The sequence below is a fragment of the Aethalodelphis obliquidens genome, unplaced genomic scaffold, assembly GCF_003676395.1.
Source record: "Aethalodelphis obliquidens isolate GAN/ISIS:26980383/991018 unplaced genomic scaffold, ASM367639v1 scaffold38, whole genome shotgun sequence".
Taxonomy (NCBI): Eukaryota; Metazoa; Chordata; class Mammalia; order Artiodactyla; family Delphinidae; genus Aethalodelphis; species Aethalodelphis obliquidens.
The window spans coordinates 16,998,251-17,020,106 of NW_020837982.1; the positions used below are offsets into that span (position 1 = coordinate 16,998,251).

At 38.4% G+C, this 21,856-nt stretch overlaps 1 protein-coding gene and 1 pseudogene across 1 annotated transcript in view; one reads left to right on the forward strand and one right to left on the reverse strand.

Moving 5' to 3' along the window:
- The window catches only part of NCOR1 (nuclear receptor corepressor 1), a 142,626-nt gene that overhangs the window by 25,293 nt on the left and 95,477 nt on the right, over nucleotides 1–21,856 (forward strand). The window contains 3 exon segments of the mRNA XM_027131124.1: nucleotides 3,419–3,552; nucleotides 9,698–9,890; nucleotides 14,792–14,974. Coding sequence (XP_026986925.1) covers nucleotides 3,419–3,552; nucleotides 9,698–9,890; nucleotides 14,792–14,974 — 510 coding nt within the window.
- LOC113632758 (nucleophosmin pseudogene) lies at nucleotides 16,518–21,054 on the reverse strand (annotated as a pseudogene).

A 21,856-nucleotide genomic window follows, 5' to 3' on the forward strand; every position in this document is an offset into this window, starting at 1 on the left:
GCAAGTTTAGAATAGTCTTTATTCTAGGTCTAATTTATCCTCCAATTCTGAACTTGCCACTTCTGGGCTATCTACTGAATATCTCGTGTATCCAGTGAAATTTCTTATCTCTGGCTGGAGGAAATTTGAATGAGGTCTGGCCCTGTGTGAGCTCTGGGAATTGTTTGTTTTATCATTCCTTCTAACAGTTCTTTCTTCAGAAGTTGTTCTTAGTTCAGCCTTTAAAGACTGGGCTATGCTCTCCCTAAGCATTACAGATTGGAATTCAGCCAAACACTTAAGGGAACACATTCATATTTCAGGAAATATTTCTCTGTGTAACTCCCTCCTCTCTGGAAGTCTCCAGAAATTCTATCTGGCTTTCCCAAACTAGTATGGTTGCTTCTTCAATGAATAAGATTCTGGGGCACTGTTTGGATGCAGTTTGGAAATCACCTCCAGGCAGAAAGCCTGGATTATGCTAGGACTCCCCCATTTGTGTCACTTTTCTCAGAGGTCAGGTCCTGTGCAGCCTATTGTCCAATGTCTGAAAGGAATTCCTACACTTTGTCCAGTTTTTTTTTGCTGTTTACTGTGGGAATGTAGTTTGGACAGTGTTGCTTGCTCATAGCTGGAAGCAGAAGTGCACTATTGTTTCTTTTATTTCGCTCCTTACTCTTCATTTGTCTTGCTGGGTGCATCCTTTAGGAATTCTTTCAGAGACACTGTCACTGGTGAATTTTCTGAGTTCTGGAATTCTGAAAAGTCTGTAGTCCTAAAACTTGAACGATGATTTGGTTACTGAATTTGTAGGTTCAAATTTGTTTTCCTCTGAACTTGGAATATGTATTTGTGTTTCGTTCTGTTCAGTGTTGCTGATGAGAAGTCTGCTTTTATTATGATCCTTCTTACTTTGTAGGAAACCAATTTTTTATTATGACTAGTAGTAGAGTTTTCTCTTCATCTTTTGTTTTCTAAGATTTTGATACGTCCAGTGTGGATTAATCTTTTAAATCTGCTCAACTTTTCTCTTAGGCCGTTTTAAATCTGAGGTCTATGTCTTTTTTAACTTCTGAGAAATGCTATTCTATTATTCACAGAATATTGCCTCTCACCTGTGGATATTGAATGTTGGAACCTTTTACTGTAGCTGCCATTTCTAACTTCTGTAATTTCTGTATCTTTGTGCTGTACTGTGTTATGAGAGAATTCCTCAGTCCTGTCTTTGCTTGCATTTGCCCTTCACCTCTGTCTGTTCTACTGTTGTTTAATTTCAGTGATCAACTTTTTACTTTCTTTATTTGTTATTTGGTTCTTTTTGAGGATATTTTTAATACTTTTGTGTCCTTTTTCACTTTCACATAATCTTGTCTCTATTTCTTTGGATGTAAATTCTTTATTTTTTGAGTTTTGACATACTTTTTTTAAAAAATGATTTTGTCTTCAGTGTTTTTTCTTGTTTATGTTTTCAACTTTGTACCTGATATATTTTCATAGACTGTGTATGAGATAATCTTTTTACTGTTATTTGCTTCTAATGAAAGGTTCTGGACCGCCTGTCCTACTCCATGTTTCAGTCTGGCCAGCTCTACTTTATCTGTTTATGATTTTCTAAACTTTTGTTGATATATAATTCATATAACATAAAATTCACCATTTTTAAGTGTATAATATAGTGGTTTTTCATATATTCACTATGCTGGGCTACCATTACCATTACTTAATTCTAGAACTTTTCCATCACCCAAAATGGAACCCCATACATAATAGTAGTCAGCCGCAATTCCTGTCTTCCCTCCGTTCCCGACAACCACTAATCTACCTTCTGTCTCTTGATTTGCATCTTGTAGACATTTCATGTAAATGGAATCATATGTGGCTTCTCAATCTTTTTTTTTTTAACTTAGCATTATGTTTTCTAGGTTCAACTATTTTGTAGCATGTATTAGTACTTCATTTTTTTAAATGGCTGAATACTCTTCCATTGTACAGATATATCATGCTGTTTTTCTGTGTATGAGTCGGTGGACATTTGGATTCTGTCTTCTTTTTGGCTATTGTGAATAATGCTGCTTTGACAATTTGTGTACACATTTTTGTGTGTGGACATATGCTTTTAGTTAGTTTGTCTATATACCTAGGAGTGGAATTCCTGGGTTATTTGGTAATTCTGTGTTTATCTGTTTGTGATTGTTAATATCTTTTCAAAAGAAGCTTTGACCTTTTCAACAAAAAGTCAACAAAAGAAAAGTAGAAAAACAAACATAAAACACCTACCTAGAATGATGGAAAAACTATTACTCTTAACTAGCAGGTTGATTCTCTGGACTTCTGTTTCTTAATTTGTAAATACACGTGGATTTAACTAGATGGCTTCTGTGTCCCTTCTAGCTTACCCATTTTAAATTTAAGATAGGAATGCTTTTTAGGATTTCATATTGAACACAAGGGTTTGAGACCTTATTATGGGAATAATATAGATTAGGAGTTATTGTGATATGTTATTAGAAGAATAAATCAAATATAGGTTGAGACTTCCCTGGTGGCGCAGTGGTTAAGAATCTGCCTGTCGGGCTTCCCTGGTGGTGCAGTGGTTAAGAATCTGCCTGCCAGTGCAGGGGACATGGGTTCGAGCCCTGGCCTGGGGTGATTGCACATGCTGCGTAGCAACTAAGCCCATGTGCCACAACTACTGAAGCCTGCGAGGCTAGAGCCCGTGCTCTGCGACAAGAGAAGCCACTGCAATGAGAAGCCTGTGCACCACAATGAAGAGTAGCCCCCACTTGCCGCAACTAGAGAAAGCCTGCACGCAGCAACAAAGACCCAGTGCAGCCAAAAATAAATAAAATAAATAAATATATTTTTTAAAAATAAAAAGAATCTGCCTGCCACTGCAGGGGACACGGGTTCGAGCCCTGGTCTGGGAAAATCCTACATGCTGCAGAGCAGCTAAGCCTGTACTCCATAACTACTGAGCCTGCACTCTAGAGCCTGTGAGCCACAACTACTGAGCCCGTGTGCTGCAACTACTGAAGCCCCCATGAGCCTAGAGCCCGTGCTCTGCAACAAGAGAAGCCACCGCAATGAGAAGCCCCTGCACCGCAACCAAGAGTAGCCCCCACTCGCCACAAATAGAGAAAGCCCACGCACAGCAATGAAGACCCAGTGCCCCATAAATAAATAAGTCAATTTTTAAAAATTAAAAAAAATATATAGGTTGAACAGGAAATCTCATTTTGAATTCTTTTGAATGATATATAGTTAATGTTGATTGTTTCAGGTTATGGGAAAGAGTTAAATCAGTGCAGGATTGAAATCATTGCTGCTTCTTTCCATACTTAGTGGACCATAACTGCCTTTGTTCATTTGTCCTGGGTTTGGTTTCATGATGCTTTTCACTTCTTGGTTAATAATTAGTTTCTGATTATTTTACCACTAGGAGTTTGCAGTCCCTGATTATCGTTCTTCTCATCTTGAAGCCAGTCAGGCCTCACAGCTCTTGCAGCAGCAGCAGCAGCAGCAGCTTCGCAGACGACCTTCCCTGCTTTCAGAGTTTCACCCAGGTTCTGACAGGTAACAGGCTTTCTTTTCTGTTTCCAGCCAGGACTGAACTTGTGTCATTTATTTTATTACTTTAATTTTGTTATATTTATCTTGTAATCTTATTAACCAAGCTGTCATTACAGTTTATATTTTGAGCTCTTTTATATTTGTTGACCTTTTGGAGTAGTTGTCATAATAGTTAACAAACTCTTAAAAACTTGTTTCCAGAGTTTGGAGTTAATGCTGTGTAGTGGGCAGTCAGGTTGACCTAGGTTTGAATCCTGGTCAGCTGTTGTGGACTTTGTAGCATTGTGTAAACAGGTGTTCTCAATTCAGGCTGCGTATTAGGACCACCTGGGGAGGTTTAAAAGCTTGATTCCCAAGTCCCATCCCAGAATAATTAAATGAGTCTCTGGGATTGGGCCCAGGTCATTCTCATTTGCAGACAGGGTTGCCAGTCAGTGATTTAGACTTCTCAGACCTTAGTTTTCTACCTGTAAAAATGAGGATAATAATGTCATTGTCTGCAAAGGATAAGTATTTGGTCGGGTAATGTTGGCCCCGTCCATGGCAGGTACTCATTTTCTCCAGGGTCCTTACCATTTCTGCAGTCTTTTACTCCATTCTCACTCTTATTCGAAAGGATTTTGAAGTTTTGTTTTAGCAGTTTTGTAAAGAAACTGATTTACTATTTTAAAAATATGATTACTCTTTGGGGTTTAAGATTATAAAAGGTTTGAAATTATTCGGCCATGTTTAAAATCATTGTAAAATGCATTTCTTGGTAAAGGCTGTGGAGAGAATTCAGATCACTCTCCTCTACTATCTAGCAAATATACGAAGATGGTTTTTTTAAAAAGGGCTAAAAATGCACCCTGCATAAAGAAGGAAAGGATACAGCCACTGCCATAAACTTGGAAAAGTGGCATTCAAGTAAGGAATGAGAATATTGCACAACTTGGCCTCCTAGTTCCTGCTTTTACTCTCAAAGAAGCAGTGTTGAAGAAAGAAAGAAGGTTAGTGTAGTCGTAGGATTTCTCATGATTGCTCCCTAATTTGGGAAGACATGAGTGGGGGTGATGATGTGGTGAACGGTTGGCTTAGGAATCCCCATTATGCCGTCCTGCAGGAAGGATAGTTACAGCGTGCCACTTTCCAAAGTGCTGAGCCAAAGTCCTCAGGACTGCTTTACATGTGCGGCTGGTGGAGCGGGCCCGGATCCTTAGCAAAGGCTGTCACAGCCCCATCCCAGTTTTCCCGTGATTTGCACCACTTTTCTGTTTCCTCAGGCTATATACTTCCAGAAAAGTTTTTTGTTTTTTGTTTTTGTTTTTTTTTTTGCGGTACGCGGGGCTGTCACTGTTGTGGCCTCTCCCGTTTAGGAGCACAGGCTCTGGACACGCAGACTCAGCGGCCATGGCTCACAGGCCCAGCCGCTCCGCGACATGTGGGATCCTCCTGGACCCGGGCACGAACCCATGTCCCCTGCATCGGCAGGCGGACTCTCAACCACTGCGCCACCAGGGAAGCCCCAGAAAAGTATTTAGAAAGCCATATCCAGTCCTCCATCTGTAGACAAACACATTCCAGGCAAAGTGGGGATGAGCAAGGAAAATGCCCACACACCATTCCACACCAAAGAGGAAGTCTGGGTAAGGTTGCTCATAGTATGCCTGAGCAGGAGGGTAAGGGATGCCATGAACAGGGAAAACATATTCCTGGAAAGGAAGATTAAAGCAATACAGTGTTCCAAAAACAAAGACCCGTGTGTGTAAAGAAGATGAAAAACAAAGAACATGGCCCATGAGTGCTGTGCACTGTAGAACTTAAAATTAATAATGAAGTATTCAAAAGCAAAATAAGGCAACCATATCAGATAAAACGAAAGATTGGACATTCCTGTGCCCCCAAGACCACCATTTTAAATTCAATATATAAAGTGAGAAGGAACAAGGAATAAAATAGATGTGGCTGAAAGTCAGACCTTTGTCTTGGAAGAAAGGTCTAGAAATGATCAGAGTGGATACAGAAGAAAAGGACAGAGATTAAAGCAATTAGCAAGAAGTGGATAAATAAGGAGGGCAAATTAAAATCATCCAGCATGTCATAAGAACATGTGTTTCCGAGGTGGAGAACCTGGTAAAGGAAAGGAAATAATATTCATAACTTTAAAAAAACCCCACTTTTTTCCCCTTTAAAGTGAAGGAAGAACTCAATAGGTTGATAGGACATACCTTGCTCCAAGAAAAATTTGCACAGAATGATCAATACCGAGACAGATCCTGGTTATCATTAAAGTTTAAGGCTAAGTAAAAGAATTAGGAATCCAGGAAGCAAAGCACAAGTCCTTGATAGGGGGATAAGAATCTGACAGAGGATATTAATAGTAGAGCAATAGCTACAGAGTTCTGAGAAAAAGAAATTGAGATCCAAGAATATTATATCAGACACGTTTAAAAGCAACAAGCAGACGTTTTTAGACATGAAAGCGCTGAGCATCTAAAGCTTCTTGAAGAATTTCTACATGATGGAATCCAGTCAAACAAAGAATGGAAGCCGTGGTAAAAGGACTACAGTAGCCATAAACCCATTCAAGTGGAAAGTCCATATGAGACATCTCGATGAATTATGCTTCTTTAATGGAATATCAGTACCACATCTTGACAAAGTAAAAATAATATAAGTATCCCAAATAAGCGGTACGGTAAGTATTGGGAGAATGTTTAAAGGTATGCATTTGAAAAGTGTGTGTGGAGACCTCCCTGGTGGTGAGTGGTTAAGAATCCGCCTGCCAGTGCAGGGGACACGGGTTCAAGCCCTGGTCTGGGAAGATCCCACACGCGGCAGAGCAACTAAGCCCGTGCGCCACAGCTACTGAGCCTGCACTCTAGAGCCCATGAGCCACAACTGCTCAGCCCACGTGCTGCAACTGCTGAAGGCTGCGCGCCTAGAGCCCATGCTCTGCAACAAGAGAAGCCACCGCAACGAAGAGTAGCCCCTGCTCACTGCAACTAGAGAAAGCCCGCGCGCGGCATCTAAGACTCAACGCAGCCAAAAAAAAGTAAATAAATAAATTTATCTTAAAAGAAAAAGAAAACTGTTCCTGCAGTGATTTGATGACTTCTAAAATGGAAATATGTTAGGTTAAAAAAATTAAAATCATAATTTTTTTTTTTAATAAATTTATTTATGGCTGCGTTGGGTCTTCATTGCTGCATGCGGGCTTTCTCTAGTTGCAGTGAGCGGGATTTACTCTTCGTTGCAGTGCGCGGACTTCTCATGGCGGTGGCTTCTCTTGTTGTGGAGCACGGGCTCTGGGCACGCAAGCTTCAGTAGTTGTGGCGCACGGGCTTAGGTGCTCCGCGGCATGTGGGATCTTCCCAGACCAGGGCTTGAACCCGTGCCCCCTGCATTAGCAGGCAGATTCTTAAACACCGCGCCACCAAGGAAGCCCTAAAATCATAATTTTAATTAATGCTCTTCATAATTATTTTCCTAACCCTTTAGCAAGATTTTTTTTTTTTTTTTTTTTTTGGCGGTATGCGGGCCTCTCACTGTTGTGGCCTCTCCCGTTGCGGAGCACAGGCTCTCGATGCGCAGGCTCAGCGGCCATGGCTCATGGGCCTAGCCGCTCCGCGGTATGTGGGATCTTCCCGGACCGGGGCACGAACCCGTGTCCCCTGCATCGGCAGGCGGACTCTCAACCACTGCACCACCAGGGAAGCCCAACTGAGGGTCATCTTGATCAGCCAACCATCTTCATAACAAGATTTGTTGAGAAGTCCTGGATTTTCTGCTAGAGCTTCATTAATTTCAGTTACTTCTCCTGATAGAGGAGAATAGAGTTCACTAGCAGCTTTCACACTTTGCAGAGCACCGAATTCCTCTTGTCTGTTCAATTTTCTCCCAGCTTCAGGCAGACTACAGTAAACAACATCTCCCAAAGCTTTCTGTGCAAAATTGCCGATTCCCACTCTTCCAACACCATTTTCTGTTGTTACCCATTCATGTTTGTCTGAATTTACGACCCGACAGCAGAGCGGGTCCGGTGCGCAGCACCCGGACGGCGCCCGCCTGCAGTCCCCAGGCCCGCAGGCTGCAAACCGTGGCCCGCACGCTCCGCACCACTGGCAGCGCCATGTATGCAGGGGTGCAGAGGGTCTCTGTGCAGCATCTAGAGCGCCCCCAGCCGGCGGGGAGAGGGTTTATCTTTTTAAAAAAATTAAAATGATTAGGTACATTTCAATAAAAAATTCATTTGATAAATTTGTTTTAAAGCTATTTAAAGATGATACTAAGAGATGATGAAAGTCAGTAAAATGTAGGGAATTTTAAGTCTAAAAGGCTACAGAGATATTTTAGTATGAAAATCTGTCTTTCTTGTTTGTTTGTTTTGGAAATACCACATTTTATTTTTCTATTCATCAGTTGATAGCTGTTTTCAAGCACAGATTTTTCTGTGGCTATCTATATATTCCTTTTTCTTGGTCCTATACCTAGGAGTAGGATTGCTGATTACATGGTAGTTTTTTGTTTGCCATTTGGGAAACTACCAGACTGTTAACAAAGTGGCCACACCATCATACGGTATTAGTTTTTTTTTTTAATTATTATTATTTAAAAAAATAAATTTATTCATTTTTGGCTGCATTGGGTCTTCGTTGCTGCATACAGACTTCCTCTAGTTGCGGCGAGTGGGGGCTATTCTTCGTTGCAGTGTGCGGGCTTCTCATTGTGGTGGCTTCTCTTGTGGCAGATCATGGGCTCTAGGCGCTCGGGCTTCAGTAGTTGTAGCATGCAGGCTCAGTAGTTGTGGCACGTGGGCTCAGTAGTTGTGGCTCATGGGCTCTAGAGCGCAGGCTCAGTAGTTGTGGCACATGGGCTTAGTTGCTCTGCGGCATTTGGGATCTTCCTGGACCAGGGCTTGAACCTGTGTCCCCTGCATTGGCAGGTGGGTTCTTAACCACTGCGCCACCACGGAAGTCCTGGAATTGTTTTCTTAATTTCACATCCAGATTGTTCATTGCCAGTGTATAGAAATAAAACTGATTTTTGCATGTTGGTTTTTTTTTTTATCCTGTAACTTTGCTCTGTTCATTTATTAGCTCTAACATTTTTTGTGGATTCTTTTGAGTTTTCTACATATGAGATTTTGTCATCTGTGAATAGAAATACTACTTCTTTTTCAATTTGGATGCCTTTTCTCTCTCTTCTTGCCTAATATTCTGATAAGAATTCCCAATACTATATTGAAAAGAAGTGGCAAAACCAGGCATCCTTGTCTTACTCCTGAAGCTTCCTACTCCAGTATTTTTTGTGACATCATTGTGAATTTTAAGGAGACAATGGGATCTTATGTCTTGAATGAGATTTCAAATTTTTGAAGTATAATAAAATTATAGACCTCAGGGTTTATTTTATCATCTATCCTAAAAACCAAACCCCATGATTAACTTTTCAATGAAAAGTTGTTTTGTGAGACATTCGTTTAAAGCTTGGCTATAGGTAAGATGTCGCTTCTGTAAATACTTTGGTAGAAAATGAAAAGTCAAATTAACAAACACCCATACATAGTACTCTATACAGTATATCATGTAGAGAAATTAAAAACAGATTCCTGACCTTCAAGATACTTATGAACTTGGAGAAACTAGACAAAATACATGTATTAGGGGTCAGAATTATGTATTCAAAGTACTGTTGCATTCCCACTTGAGACTTATTTTTAAGTCTTAATAATACCTCACGACTCAAGTCATTTATCTTTCCATGTGGCAGTTGCTGGGAAATTTTTTTTTTTTTTTCTGCTTGCTTTTATTACTGGTTGAAAATGATGGCTCTTCTGGGCTAGATTATATTCAGTTTTTATGGCATAGGTTTAAAAATACTTTATGGATATTTTTCAGCAACTTCAAATTTTCTGCAAGTTGAAATCTTCTGTTACAACTTTCACTGCTTTATCACCTCTACTCCCACCTACCCTGAAGAAACTTTTCCTATCAGGATTTAGGTTTAATAGTACTTTATAGTGAGGTATATATTCTCCTGGGGTGAGGAAATACATTTGAAAGTGAGCATACCTTTTCTTTTATTTCATAGTTCAACCAGGGATGTTAGCAGGAAGTTGTACATCACTTAAACATTTTCAAGTGATTATTTTCGTTGTATGTATTAGGCCTCAAGAAAGGAGAACTGGATATGAGCAGTTTCACCCAGGCCCTTCCCCGGCAGATCATGATTCACTGGAATCCAAGCGACCACGTCTGGAGCAGGTTTCTGATTCCCATTTCCAGCGGGTCAGCGCTGCGGTCTTACCTTTAGTGCACACGCTGCCAGAAGGGGTGAGGTCTTCTGCAGATGCTAAGAAGGTAAATATTTGTTCTCTTACCCTGTGGAGTTGTCGGTCTGAAATGTTTGTTTAGCCATATTCAGGCACAGCGCCTAAAAGAAAGTCCAGTTATGCCAGTCTCTAAAGGTTAGTGCTATGGGAAAGTAAAAATTTTGTTAAACAAAACTAAAAACCACAGACTTAATACTCCAGACTTTTAAAGTCAGTACTTTTAACTTTTTGGTAATTGAAAACAATCCGAGGACTGCTGTAAAGAAAAATTGCTGTTGAATGACATTCAATTGCTGTTGAATCTCAAGCATTTTATATCGGCTTGTTAGGCTGTAAAATGTGGTCAGACTCAAGACTACCACAGTTCTGTTAAATTTAAATTAAGTTTTAAATAATACCTTTAAATTCAGTTGCAGTTTATTAACTTACCGCATAGGAGAAGACACGTTTTAGGTGAGGTTTAATTGTGCTTATAATTTTTGTAAAGAAAGTTTCTTTTTCTAATTTATGTAGAAAATATGTTCTTGCAAATACAGAGGAAAAAAGTTATCTATGATTCTCTGTCTTAGAGGTAACTGTTATACTTTTAATGTGTAGCTGTATCTCGTGACATTTCAAACAATGTGTATTGTGGATTTATGAGAAGGTTCTAAGATCAAACCTCTTTTTTTCTTATGTTTATTATTATTTACCTTTCTTTTGTGAAATGCATCTTCCTGTATTATGCCCTTATTTTGTTGCTGAGTTTATCATATTTAACTGTCTGTTTTGCTTGTCATTAAATCATCAGATTAGGAAGTACCTGGCACTTAGTAGGTACTGAATAAATATTTGTTTTAGAAAGAATAAACTAATTCTTTAAAACACTTTTAACAATAAAGTGTTAACCCCTTTACTATCATATTTTCATACCTCTTACCCCTGCCTTTTTGTTATCAAATATTTTTCCCATAAAGTTTATTTGCCTTTATGGCTAATGGCCCTGTCCACCCTGATATCAGATAAATAAATACACATTTTCTTTGAGTTTTAATGCAGTGAGAAATGATTTAAAAGATAGTGAATATGTTTGCAATTTATCTTCAAGTAGATCAACTGGGGAAAAAAAAGGTAGGTGTGTGCATGTGTATAGAGACAAAGCAAATATAGCAAAATGTTACAACTAGTGAATCTAGATGAAGATATTGAGTGTCCATTATACTAGTCTTTCAACTCTTATGTAAATTTGAAAATTTTCAAAATAATAAGTTGGGTGGGGAAAGCTCTTTGTGATAAGCTAGAAATGAACTAAGCTTCTAGGAATATTGAGACCTGCTTCACTATGTGGAGTATGTATTATAGTCTATGGATTTATAAGAAATGTGTGAAACATTTAAAAAAGAAGGAAAGAAAGAAAGAAATACAGTGAATAAAGGTCTTCTTCCAAGGCTGAATAAATGACCACAAAGGTAATTTATACCTATGGATTTTTTTGGCAGAAAGAGATCTTAAAACTTCATCCATTTAAATAATGTGTTATGTTGGATCAGAGTACAGTTGATTTCCGTTTTATAGTAGAGAAGACAGATGTTAAGAAAAATTAAGTGACCTAGGTCGAGCCTCCTGAGTTGGAGTGAGAACCCATGACCTCTGACCCCTAGTCCTGCTCTTCCCCTCCCCCCCCCGCCCCCCCCGCATGACTTTCCTTTTTTTAGAAGTAGGGATTTTGAAAGAATTAGCATCTGTTAGTTTTTTTCTTTTTTTTAATGTTGTTAAGCCCAGGTATATCATGTATAGGATTAAATTAGATAAGTTTGAAGGAAAAAGTTACAGTCTCACCAGTTAGAAATTGTTGTTAATTGTGCATATTTTAATGTGCTTGCTTTGTATATTGTATATAGCTTTATTTTTGCTTAAATACATACTTCTTGTGTCGTTAAGTTTACAATTTTATTTTTAGTCATATTCCATGTATGGATATAAAATAATTTATTTAATTGCCACACATTTGGGTTACCTGTTTGCTCATTAGAACAATGACATATTTTCTTTAGGTTGATTTTTTTTTTTTTTTTTGGGTACATGGGCCTCACTGTTGTGGCCTCTCCCGTTGTGGAGCACAGGCTCCGGATGCGCAGGCTCAGCAGCCATGGCTCACAGGCCCAGCCGCTCCGCGGCATGTGGGATATTCCCGGACCAGGGCACGAACGCGTGTCCCCTGCATCGGCAGGTGGACTCTGTACCACTGCGCCACCAGAGAAGCCCAATAGGTTGATTTTTGTGTTTGGTTTTTTTTTTGGCTGCGCTGTGTGGCTTGCGGGATCTTAGTTCCCTGACCAGGGATCGAACCCTCACACTGGGCAGTGAAAGTGCGGGGTCCTAATCGCTGGACCACCAGGGAAGTCCCTGGGTTGATTTTTTTGGTATACAGTCTTATTTATTTAGCTAAGGTAAATTCCTGTTAGTGTAAGTAATTAGAGACCAGAGTTGGCATATTTTAAGGTTTTCATGAGTGTATCCAGATTGCCCTGCAAAGGAGGAGAACAAGTTTTTGTCCCTGATAGCACAGTATAAGGGCTCTCAGGTCTTGTGTGCCCTTACAGATACCACATATTTACTGTTTTTAAAAAAGTCATTGTTTGATACATTTTTAACTTGCATTTATTTGCTTGTTAGTAAAATTTAACATTTTTTCATTTATTTTTCCTGTTTTATGAATTGCTTTTTCATATCTATTGCCCATTTTTCTGTTGGTGTGTTTTTTATTTTATATTGAGTTGTTAGAGTTTACATTTTGCAAATAATTTTTTCCATTTGCATTTTAAATTTTTTCAATTTTGATGAAGAGAAAATTGTTTTTTTATTTTGATTCATCAATTTTTTTTTTTAATGTCTTTTGCTGTTGGCTTTCCTGAGTTCAAGATAATGTGAATGCCTTTTTTTGTTTGTTTGAGGCTTCTTGTGATTTGCTAATAAATCTCATATAAATGTTTGCTATTATTTGGCTTTCATTGTGATATAAGATGTGAGATAGGAGTCTTAACTTCTTCCCTCAAATTACTATCAGAATGTTCCAATACAAAATTATAAACTCCTTGAAGACGAGCATCATGCCTGTTTCGTTCACCACTCTACCTAGTGCCTGTCATATAATAGGCACTCAAGGAATTGGTTTACTGTTAAATATTTAACTAGAGAAGAAGTCAGTGGAGAATACTGATTTGTAATAGTAGTTCTTAGGGCACGGATCAGATCACCTGAGGAGCATTTTCAAAATCTGCTGAATCGAAATATAATCTGTTTTGCTGTTATACGTGTTATGTTACACAAATTAGCTCATATGCATATGTAAGAGAATGATATGAATATAACATGGAAGTCCTAAAGATTCGTGAATGATTGTTCCTAGCACATGAATGTTTTCAGGCTCTCAGGATCAAGCTGTCTCATAATTAAGAAATAGCCTTTGAGATAGACGAAGACCTTAAAAAGATTTGAAAAGTCTGCATTTAGTTTTCATTTAGTGCAGGTAGTACCTGGCTTAGTTAATTCAAGAACTGCTCTGCTTTTCAATGTTAAGCTAACTAATGAAGATTGGAATGTTGAAAAGAAACTGCGAAGACATTTTCTCCTGTACTTTTTTGTTTTTAAAGGTTGATAAAAATCTTTATACCCCGAATCTGATTTTTATTTTGATGAAACATACTATTTTCTACTGGAAGCAAATGACCTCAAGGATTAACAAAGGAAGCATAAACTCTAGGGTTTATGACTACCAAAGAATTGACTGTAGTCTAAATGCAAATGATATTGGAGCTTTAACAATATTATTACTTCTATTAGGATCGCTGTTGTTTTTGCTAATGCTCTGCTTACAAAGTTTAAGTAATAACCATAATCCTATTTTCCCCAGAAGTCTTTATATTAAACTATACTATTACAGAATATCAGACTTTTCAGGAATATACATGTTACGTTTTAGTTGAAATCTGTGTTCCAAGGTGTTTTGGAACAACTATCCAGGTATAATTAAGTGCATTCTTGGTTAGAACTACTGATTTCTCACAGTTAATTAATCTTTTTTAATACATTGAGGGCTCTGTAGTCCTAGGAACTATGCTCATTCTAGGCTTCTTATACCCTAAAGAAAACTAGTACCTTAACCTAAAATTTATCTGCTTTACAGTGTTGCTTATATCTTCGCTTTAGACTGGAGATTGGTAGGCTGTATGTGTGTGTGTGCATGCGTGCATGTGTGTGTTGACGGGGTGATAGGTTTTGGGTGGAGGGGCCTTCAATCTGCTGTAGTCCCCTGCTGGTTTGGAGCTGGAATGGGATGATATATTTGGCTGAAGAGATGTTATGTGCGCTATAGGGTAGCCAGGCTTAGTTGCCCTTTATGAAGGTAGGCCTGGGTGATTGTAGCAACAAAAGTTCTAGATCATTTCTCGGACTTCTGTACCTCACTGTTGGCCCTTGGAAAGTCTGAAAACTTTTTGATAGGAACAGCCATATCATAGCTGTTATGTTGGGTGGGCACACAGGGTATGCATGTTCAGACCTTTTGGAGTGCCATTACAAGGAAATGGCTGAGGAATTGATATCTTCCTTTGCCGTGATTGCGTTATTATTTCTGCAGAAATTAGAAGTCTCAGTATCGTTGTACTAAAGGCTGATTAGCCAATTAGCCACCTCATTCTGGATAGCTTTTAGGATCTTCAAAATTGTGAATGATATGTCTAAACTATAAACATCAGTGGTGTGGGTTTGTGTGTGTGTGAGAGAGAGAAAGGGAGGGAGGGAGAAAATTGCTACCGCAGGACTGCCACCTACAGAGAGCACACATTGCTCTGCTAAGCTTTAAAATTCACATTTTTCAGTTAAGAGGATCTTGAAGCTGACATTGGCTGTTGGTGAGAAATCATTTGTTCTTGATTTTCTTCCTTAAAGGATCCAGCATTTGGAGTCAAACATGAAGCTCCTTCCTCTCCAATCTCTGGGCAACCATGTGGAGATGATCAAAATGCTTCACCTTCAAAACTTTCAAAGGAAGAGTTAATACAGAGTATGGATCGTGTAGATCGAGAAATTGCAAAAGTAGAACAGCAGATCCTTAAACTGAAAAAGAAACAAGTAAGTGTTTGATTTTACTGCTTAATACATTCTCAGAATGTATGTTCGTCTCCCTAAACAAGAGAATGTTGAACTTTCCGTATTTTTAACTTTACCTAAAGGAAATCATGCCTTGTATGTTCTGTGACTTGCTTATGTTTGCTGTTGGTTTCCTTAGTTTCATCCATTCATTTTCTTGTGGTATTGTCTGGTTTTATGAGTCCAGATAGCAAAACTCATTTGTCTATTCTGTGTTGGCTCTTACTGGATGTGTTGTTTCTAGTTTCTTGCTATTCCACACATGGTGCTATGTTTTTGGTTCACGTGTAGACAGATTTTCTAGGGCGTGTGCCCAGGAATGGCGTTCCGTGGCCTGAGCATGTGCACGTGTTCGCATGTGCTAGATGAGACCACATCTGCTGAGATGGCAGCACCATTTATACTCCCACTGGCAGTGTGTTCACGTTCCAGTTTGTGCATGTTCTTGCCTTCACGTGGATGTGAAATAGTTCTAATTTGCATTTCTCTGACGAGGAATGAGACAGAGCTTGTTTTCATTTGTTTATGGGTTGTGTGCCTTATGTGGATGGTTACTTTGTTATTTTCTTATGTTTAGTGTTTCCTGAAGCCTCTCATCAGGTATGTGTATAGCACATGTCTCCTAATTTGTGGCTCGTCATTTCACTTTTTGGGGGTGGGGTGGGGGGGTGGTTTTTTTTGAGATTAAGAAAGTGTACTGTTAAAGTGTACACTTTAGTGTACACTTTTAAAGTGTACAGTTCAGTGGCTTCTATGTATTCATAAAATTGTGCAACTGCCATCATTATATATTTCCAGAACATTTTTATCACCTCAGAAAGGAACCACATATCTTTTAGCAGCTACTCTATTTCCCTCTCCCCCCAGCCCCTGGCAACTATAAACCTCTTCTCTGTATATATGGATTTGCCTATTCTGGACATTTCAGATAAATATAGAATCATAATATGTGACATTTTGACTTCTTTTATTTAGCATGTTTTCAAGAGTCACCCGTGCTGTATCTTGTATCAGCACAAAATTCCCATTGCATGGATATACTGTGTTTTGTTTATCCGTTCATTAGTTGATGGCATTTAGGTTGTGTTCACCTTGGGATGTTATGAATAGTGCTGTTAGGACACACTAGTTTTTGTGTGGACATGTTTATTTGGTTCTCTTGGATATATGCTAGAAGTAGAATTGGCAGAGTCACGTGACAAATCTCTGTTTAAAGCTTTGAGGAACTGCCAAACTGTTTTCCAAAGTGGCCGTGTGTCATTTTAAATTCCCACCAGCAGTGTATGAGGGAGGGTTTCACCTTCTCTACTTCCTTGTCAACATTTGTTGTTGGTTTTTTAAAAAATAGCTATCCTAGTAAATGTGAAGTGGTATCTCATTGTGGTTTTGATTCTCATTTTCTTAGTAACCAGTGATGAACATCTCTTTATGTGCTTGTTGGCCATTTGCATATTTTCTTCAGAGAAATGTTCGTTCAGATACTTGGCCCAGTTCTTTTTTAGCTGGGTTGTCTTTTCATTGTTGAGTTGTAAGAGTTCTTTATATATTCTGCATACTCAGATGTATGATTTGCAAATATTTTCTCTCATTCTGTGGGTTGTCTTTTTACTTTCCTGATAGTATTCGTTGATGTACAAAACCGTTATTTCCTCTATTTGATTCATTCAAATATTTATTGAGCATCTAGGGAGATACAAAAGTGATTAAAACATGGTCAAAGAGGTAAATCAAATGAATAAATAATAGAAGGCAAAGTATAAGATTCACTGAATCACAGCAGTCAAACGAAAGTGCTGTAGGAAATCAAGAGTGAGATTGCTTCTAGCCTGGAGAGGGGTGTGGGTGGCTGGAAAGTCAGGAACTGGGATTGAGATTAAAATAGAAGACTTCCTCTGGATTGCTAACGAGACTCAGTTTGAACCCTCCTTTGTATTCGTCTCTCCTTTTCCTCTCTCCCTGTCTTAATTTACCAGGACTGTTCATTGTGCTTTTTCCTAGACTTGCCTGCATTTTTACTTTAATGTCTTATACCGAACTAGGTCCTTTTGGTGTTTTAGGAGGTTTTTTTTTCTTTTTCTTTTTTTCCCTCTGTTTCTTGGAAGGATTCTTGACTTTTTTGCTCTTGGTATTTGATGGTTTTGAGTCTTTTCCATTATGGTTTGATTTTATGCCTTTCTGGCTGGAGTATCGTACAGATTTCTTTGCTGGAGCTTTTTCTTCAGCTTCTCTTCACCTTCATCAGCAAGTTTTGCTTGTTTTCTGTGGAACCTTGCTACCACTTCCAGATACACTTAGGGGTTTCACATCCTCCTCTTCTTCATCTTCTTACTCTGCATCTTCTAAGTGCTGTCCACTAATAAGTACAAGCCCTGAACTACTTTTAGACCACAGGTAGTATTGTTTCAGAGCCCCCCAGGGAAGCCATTGGCTGTACAGACGTTATCAACCTTGCCAGGGCTGCTTTGCTTAGGCTGCCTCTGCCTCAAGAGTGTGCACCAGCCCCGAAACTGACCCTTCCTAAAGATAACTGCTCATTTTCATCATTCTCCACTTTGAAGTGATAATCTTTGTTTGTCTTCAGTTGACAACTAAAAGATAGTTCTGGGGCCCCAGGGGCACACACTTAGGTGGGAGAGAAGGTGGACAGAGATAAGTGACTTCCTTTCAGAGGACAGCTGAGCAGGACAGAGTCATACCGGGGTGGAAAGTTTTTAATTGTGATGAAGTCCAGTTTATTTTTTCTTTCATCACTTGCACTTTTGGTGTCATATCTAAGAACCTTAATCCAAGTTGCATAATCCAAGGTCACAAAGATTTATACCTATGTTTTCTTCTCGGAGTTTTGTAGTTTTAGCTCTTACATTTAGGTCAGTATTTTGGTGAACAGAATTTCTGTAGGTTTTATATGAGACTACCCTGGGACCATTGAAAGAGTTTACTTATATTGTCTTTTTAAAAGTTTTATAGTTTTCTCATCAAATTATTCTTTTTTTTAAATTTATTCTTATTTATTTATTTTTGGCTGTGTTGGGTCTTTGTTGCTGTGTGCGGGCTTTCACTAGTTATGGTGAGCGGGGACTACTCTTCGTTTTCGGTGTGTGGGCTTCTCATCTCCGTGGCTTCTCTTGTTGCGCAGCATGGGCTCTAGGCACGCGCCCTTCAGTAGTTGTGGTGCATGGGCTCAGTAGTTGTGGCTCGTGGGCTCTACAGCGCAGGCTCAGTAGTTGTGGTGCGTGGGCTTAGTTGTTCTGCGGCATGTGGGATCTTCCTGGACCAGGGCTCGAACCCGTGTCCCCTGCATTGGCAGGCGGATTCTTAACCACTGCGCCACCAGGGAAGCCCTCATCACATTATTCTTAATCTACCAGAAATTGAATTTTTGTGTCTGCCTCAAGGTAGGGGTCAATATTCATTTTTTTCCCTGTATCGATAATTAAAAAGGTCATCCTTTTCCAACTGTTCTACACTTTTAGCTCTATTATAATTCAGGTTTGCATCTATATATGGATTGATTTCTGGGCTTTGTGGTCTTTGTGTTCTTTGTGGTACTGATGCAGAAATAGAATAGATATCCTTCTGATTACTAGAGCTTTATTCTTTTTTTTTCCAGTGAGGCAAATCCCACTTCTATGGGCATGATTTAGCTTTTTTAAAGTTTTTTACCATCTCATATAACTTTTAGAATCATTTTTTTCAGTTTTCCAAAATATCTTTCTGTAATTTTCATTGGAATCATATATAATACAGAAATCAGTTCAGGGACGATGGTATCTTTATCTTAATGAGTCTTCCTGTCCGTGGCTATGGTATATCTGTCTATTTAGGAGGGCTTTCATGTGTTATTACTTTCTTTATTTTTTTTATTTATTTAATTTTTTTTATTATTACTTTCTTTTATATGCCTTGTGTTAGATTCAGCTCTAGGAGCTTTATATTTTTGATGCTATTGTTAATAATATCTTTTCAAAAATTATATTTCTTCTGTTGCAGTTTTTTTTCACATGCTAGAATTACTTTTTAAAAAAAATATTGAAGTATAGTTGATTTACAATGTTGCATTAGTTTCAGGTGTACAGCAAAGTGATTCATATATATATGGTCTTTTTCAGATTCTTTTCCATTATAGGTTATTACAAGATATTGAATATAGTTCCCTGTGCTATACAGTAGCTCCTTCTTGTTTATCTTCAGTCTTTTTTTTTTTTTTTAATATATGCCAGCAACCTCCCTAAATTATCCTTGTAATGTTAATTACTTATTTGTAGATTTTTTTGGGTTTTCTATGTAGGTAATGGTCACATCAACAGTAAAAAAAAAAAAAAAAAAAAAAAAAAGACAGTTGTTTCTTTCCTTCCAGTTCTTAAACCTTTTCCTTTTCAGTTGCCTTATTGCTCTGCTTAAGACTGCAGTGCAACATTGGGACTTTCCTGGCAGTCCAGTGGTTAAGACTTCGCCTTCTAGTGCAGGGGGTGCGGGTTTGATCCCTGGTCCGGGAGCTAAGATCCCACATGCCTCCGCAGCCAAAAATCTAAAACATAAAACAGCAGCAATATTGTAACAAAATTCAATAAAGACTTTAAAAATGGTCCACATCAAAAAAAATTTTTAAAAAAAACCTGCAGTGCAACATTGAAAGTGGTTATTCTTGTTCTTTTCTGCTTTTTCAGGAATGCCTTTTACTTTTTACTACCACTGGTTATGATGTCTGTATTATAGACATCCTTCCTCAGATTGGGAAATTCCCATCTGGTCCAGTGTGCTGAGAATTTAATCATGAGGGACATTGAAGTTCACCAGTTGCTTTTTCTGCATAAGTTTGTTGATCTTATTATTCTCCTTTAAAATATATTAATAAGGTGAATGACGTCAGTTATTTTTCTAGTGTTAAATCACCTGTGGATTTCTACGTTTAACCTAACTTAGTCATGATGTATTATCTATTTTTAATAAATTGCTGGACTTGACTTACCAGTATTTATTTTGGGATTTTTGTATCTTATTTGTGAGATAGATAAGCCTGTCATTTTCTTTTCTTATACTGTTCTTGTCTGGTTTGGTAACAGATCATGCTAATGTCACAACCTTTCTAAACTCTGAAATAGTTTAAGATTGTAATTATTTGGTAAAATCAGCTGGATCTAGTGGGTATTTTTTGTGTAAAAAGTATTTTAAAATTAGTGATTCAATTTAAAAACATTCACTTCTATTTCTTCTGGAGATAGTTTTTTCCCTCATTTTGGGGAATATAGTTGTATCTTCTGTATCATGAGTTTCTGCTTCTTATTTCCTCTTTGGTTTTATTCTGCTCTTTTATAATTTGTCAACATTAACTTTTTAGTTTTTTCTTCCCCCTTCTCCCTGTGCACTACTTTAACTTCATTCAGCAAGTTTTAATTTATAATGCGTTTTATTATCCATCCTGGTTTCTTTTTCAACTCCTGTATTAATAAAAGTGTTCTTTTAAAGTTCTTACATAAAAATGTTTTCTTGACTATTTTTGGTTATTTGATTTCTAACTTTATTGTGGCCAGAGAGTATGGTCTCTAATACCCAGTCTTTTGAAATAATTGGTTCTTGAATTTTGGCCTAGATGATGATCAATTTCATAAAAATACTCTGGGCATACTTGAGAAGATTATGTATTCTCTACTTTAAAAAATCATCCATATCTTCTCTCATTTTTGTCTGTAACTTATCAATTACCACTATGATTTTGGATTTGTCTCTTTTTCCTAGTAATTCTCAATTTTTAAAAAATTGAGGTAAAAAAATTGACATGCAACGTTATATTAATTTCAGGTGTATAACATAATGATTTTATGTTTGAATGTATTGCAAAAAGATCTCCACAATAAGGCTAGTTAACCATCCATCACTCCACATAGTTACAGAATTATTTTCTTGTGATGAGAACTTTTAAGATCTACTCTCTTAGCAACTTTCAAATATACAGTACAATGTTGTTAACCATAGTTGCCAAGCTGTACTTTACATCTCCATGACTTATTTATTTTATAATTGGAAGTTTGTACCTTTTGACTCTGTTCACCCATTTGGTCCATCTCCCCCCTGCCCCTGCTACCACCAGTCTGTTCTTTGCATCTACCAGCTCCTGTTTCTTCCCCTCCCCTCCTTCCTTCTTTCTCCTCTTTCCTTCCTTTCTTTCCTTTTCTTTCTTTCTTTCCTTCCTTTCCTTCCTTCCTTTTTTCCTACCTTCCTTTACCTCTTTCCTTCCCTTCCTGTTTTTTCCTACCTTCCTTTTTTTCCTACCTTCCTTTACCTCTTTCCTTCCCTTCCTGTCTTTCTTTCAGGATTCTACACATAAGTGAGATCCACCTGTATTTGTCTTTCTCCATCTGACTTCACTTAAAATAATGCCCTCAGGGTCCATCCATTTTGTTGCAAAAGATGAGAGTCCATTCTTTTTTTATGGGTAAATAATAGTCCATTGTGTATATATACCACATTTTATTTATCCATTCACCTATTGGTGGACACTGAGGTTGTTCCAATGTCTTGGCTATTGTGAATAGTGCTGCAGTGGGGCCCGCTATAGTACCAGCATCTACGCAGTGGGGGAGCTCCCAAGAGTGGCTGCTGCCAGTGTCTTGTGTCCCAAGGGTGAGCAGTGGCCGGGTCCACCCCCCCCCCCCCCCCCCCCCCCCCCCCCCCGCCCCTGCCACCTCTCTGGGAGAGTCTCCAAGACCAGCAGGTTCATATTAATATGGAAACACGGGCCCCTGATTTTATTGATGCTTCTCTTCATCTCTTCTGTCATGAAAGAGAAACTAAACACAAAATATGCCTCAGAAAATATGTCCAAGCCTAAATTCAGATGCATGCTAGGATTCCAAGATTTCTGCC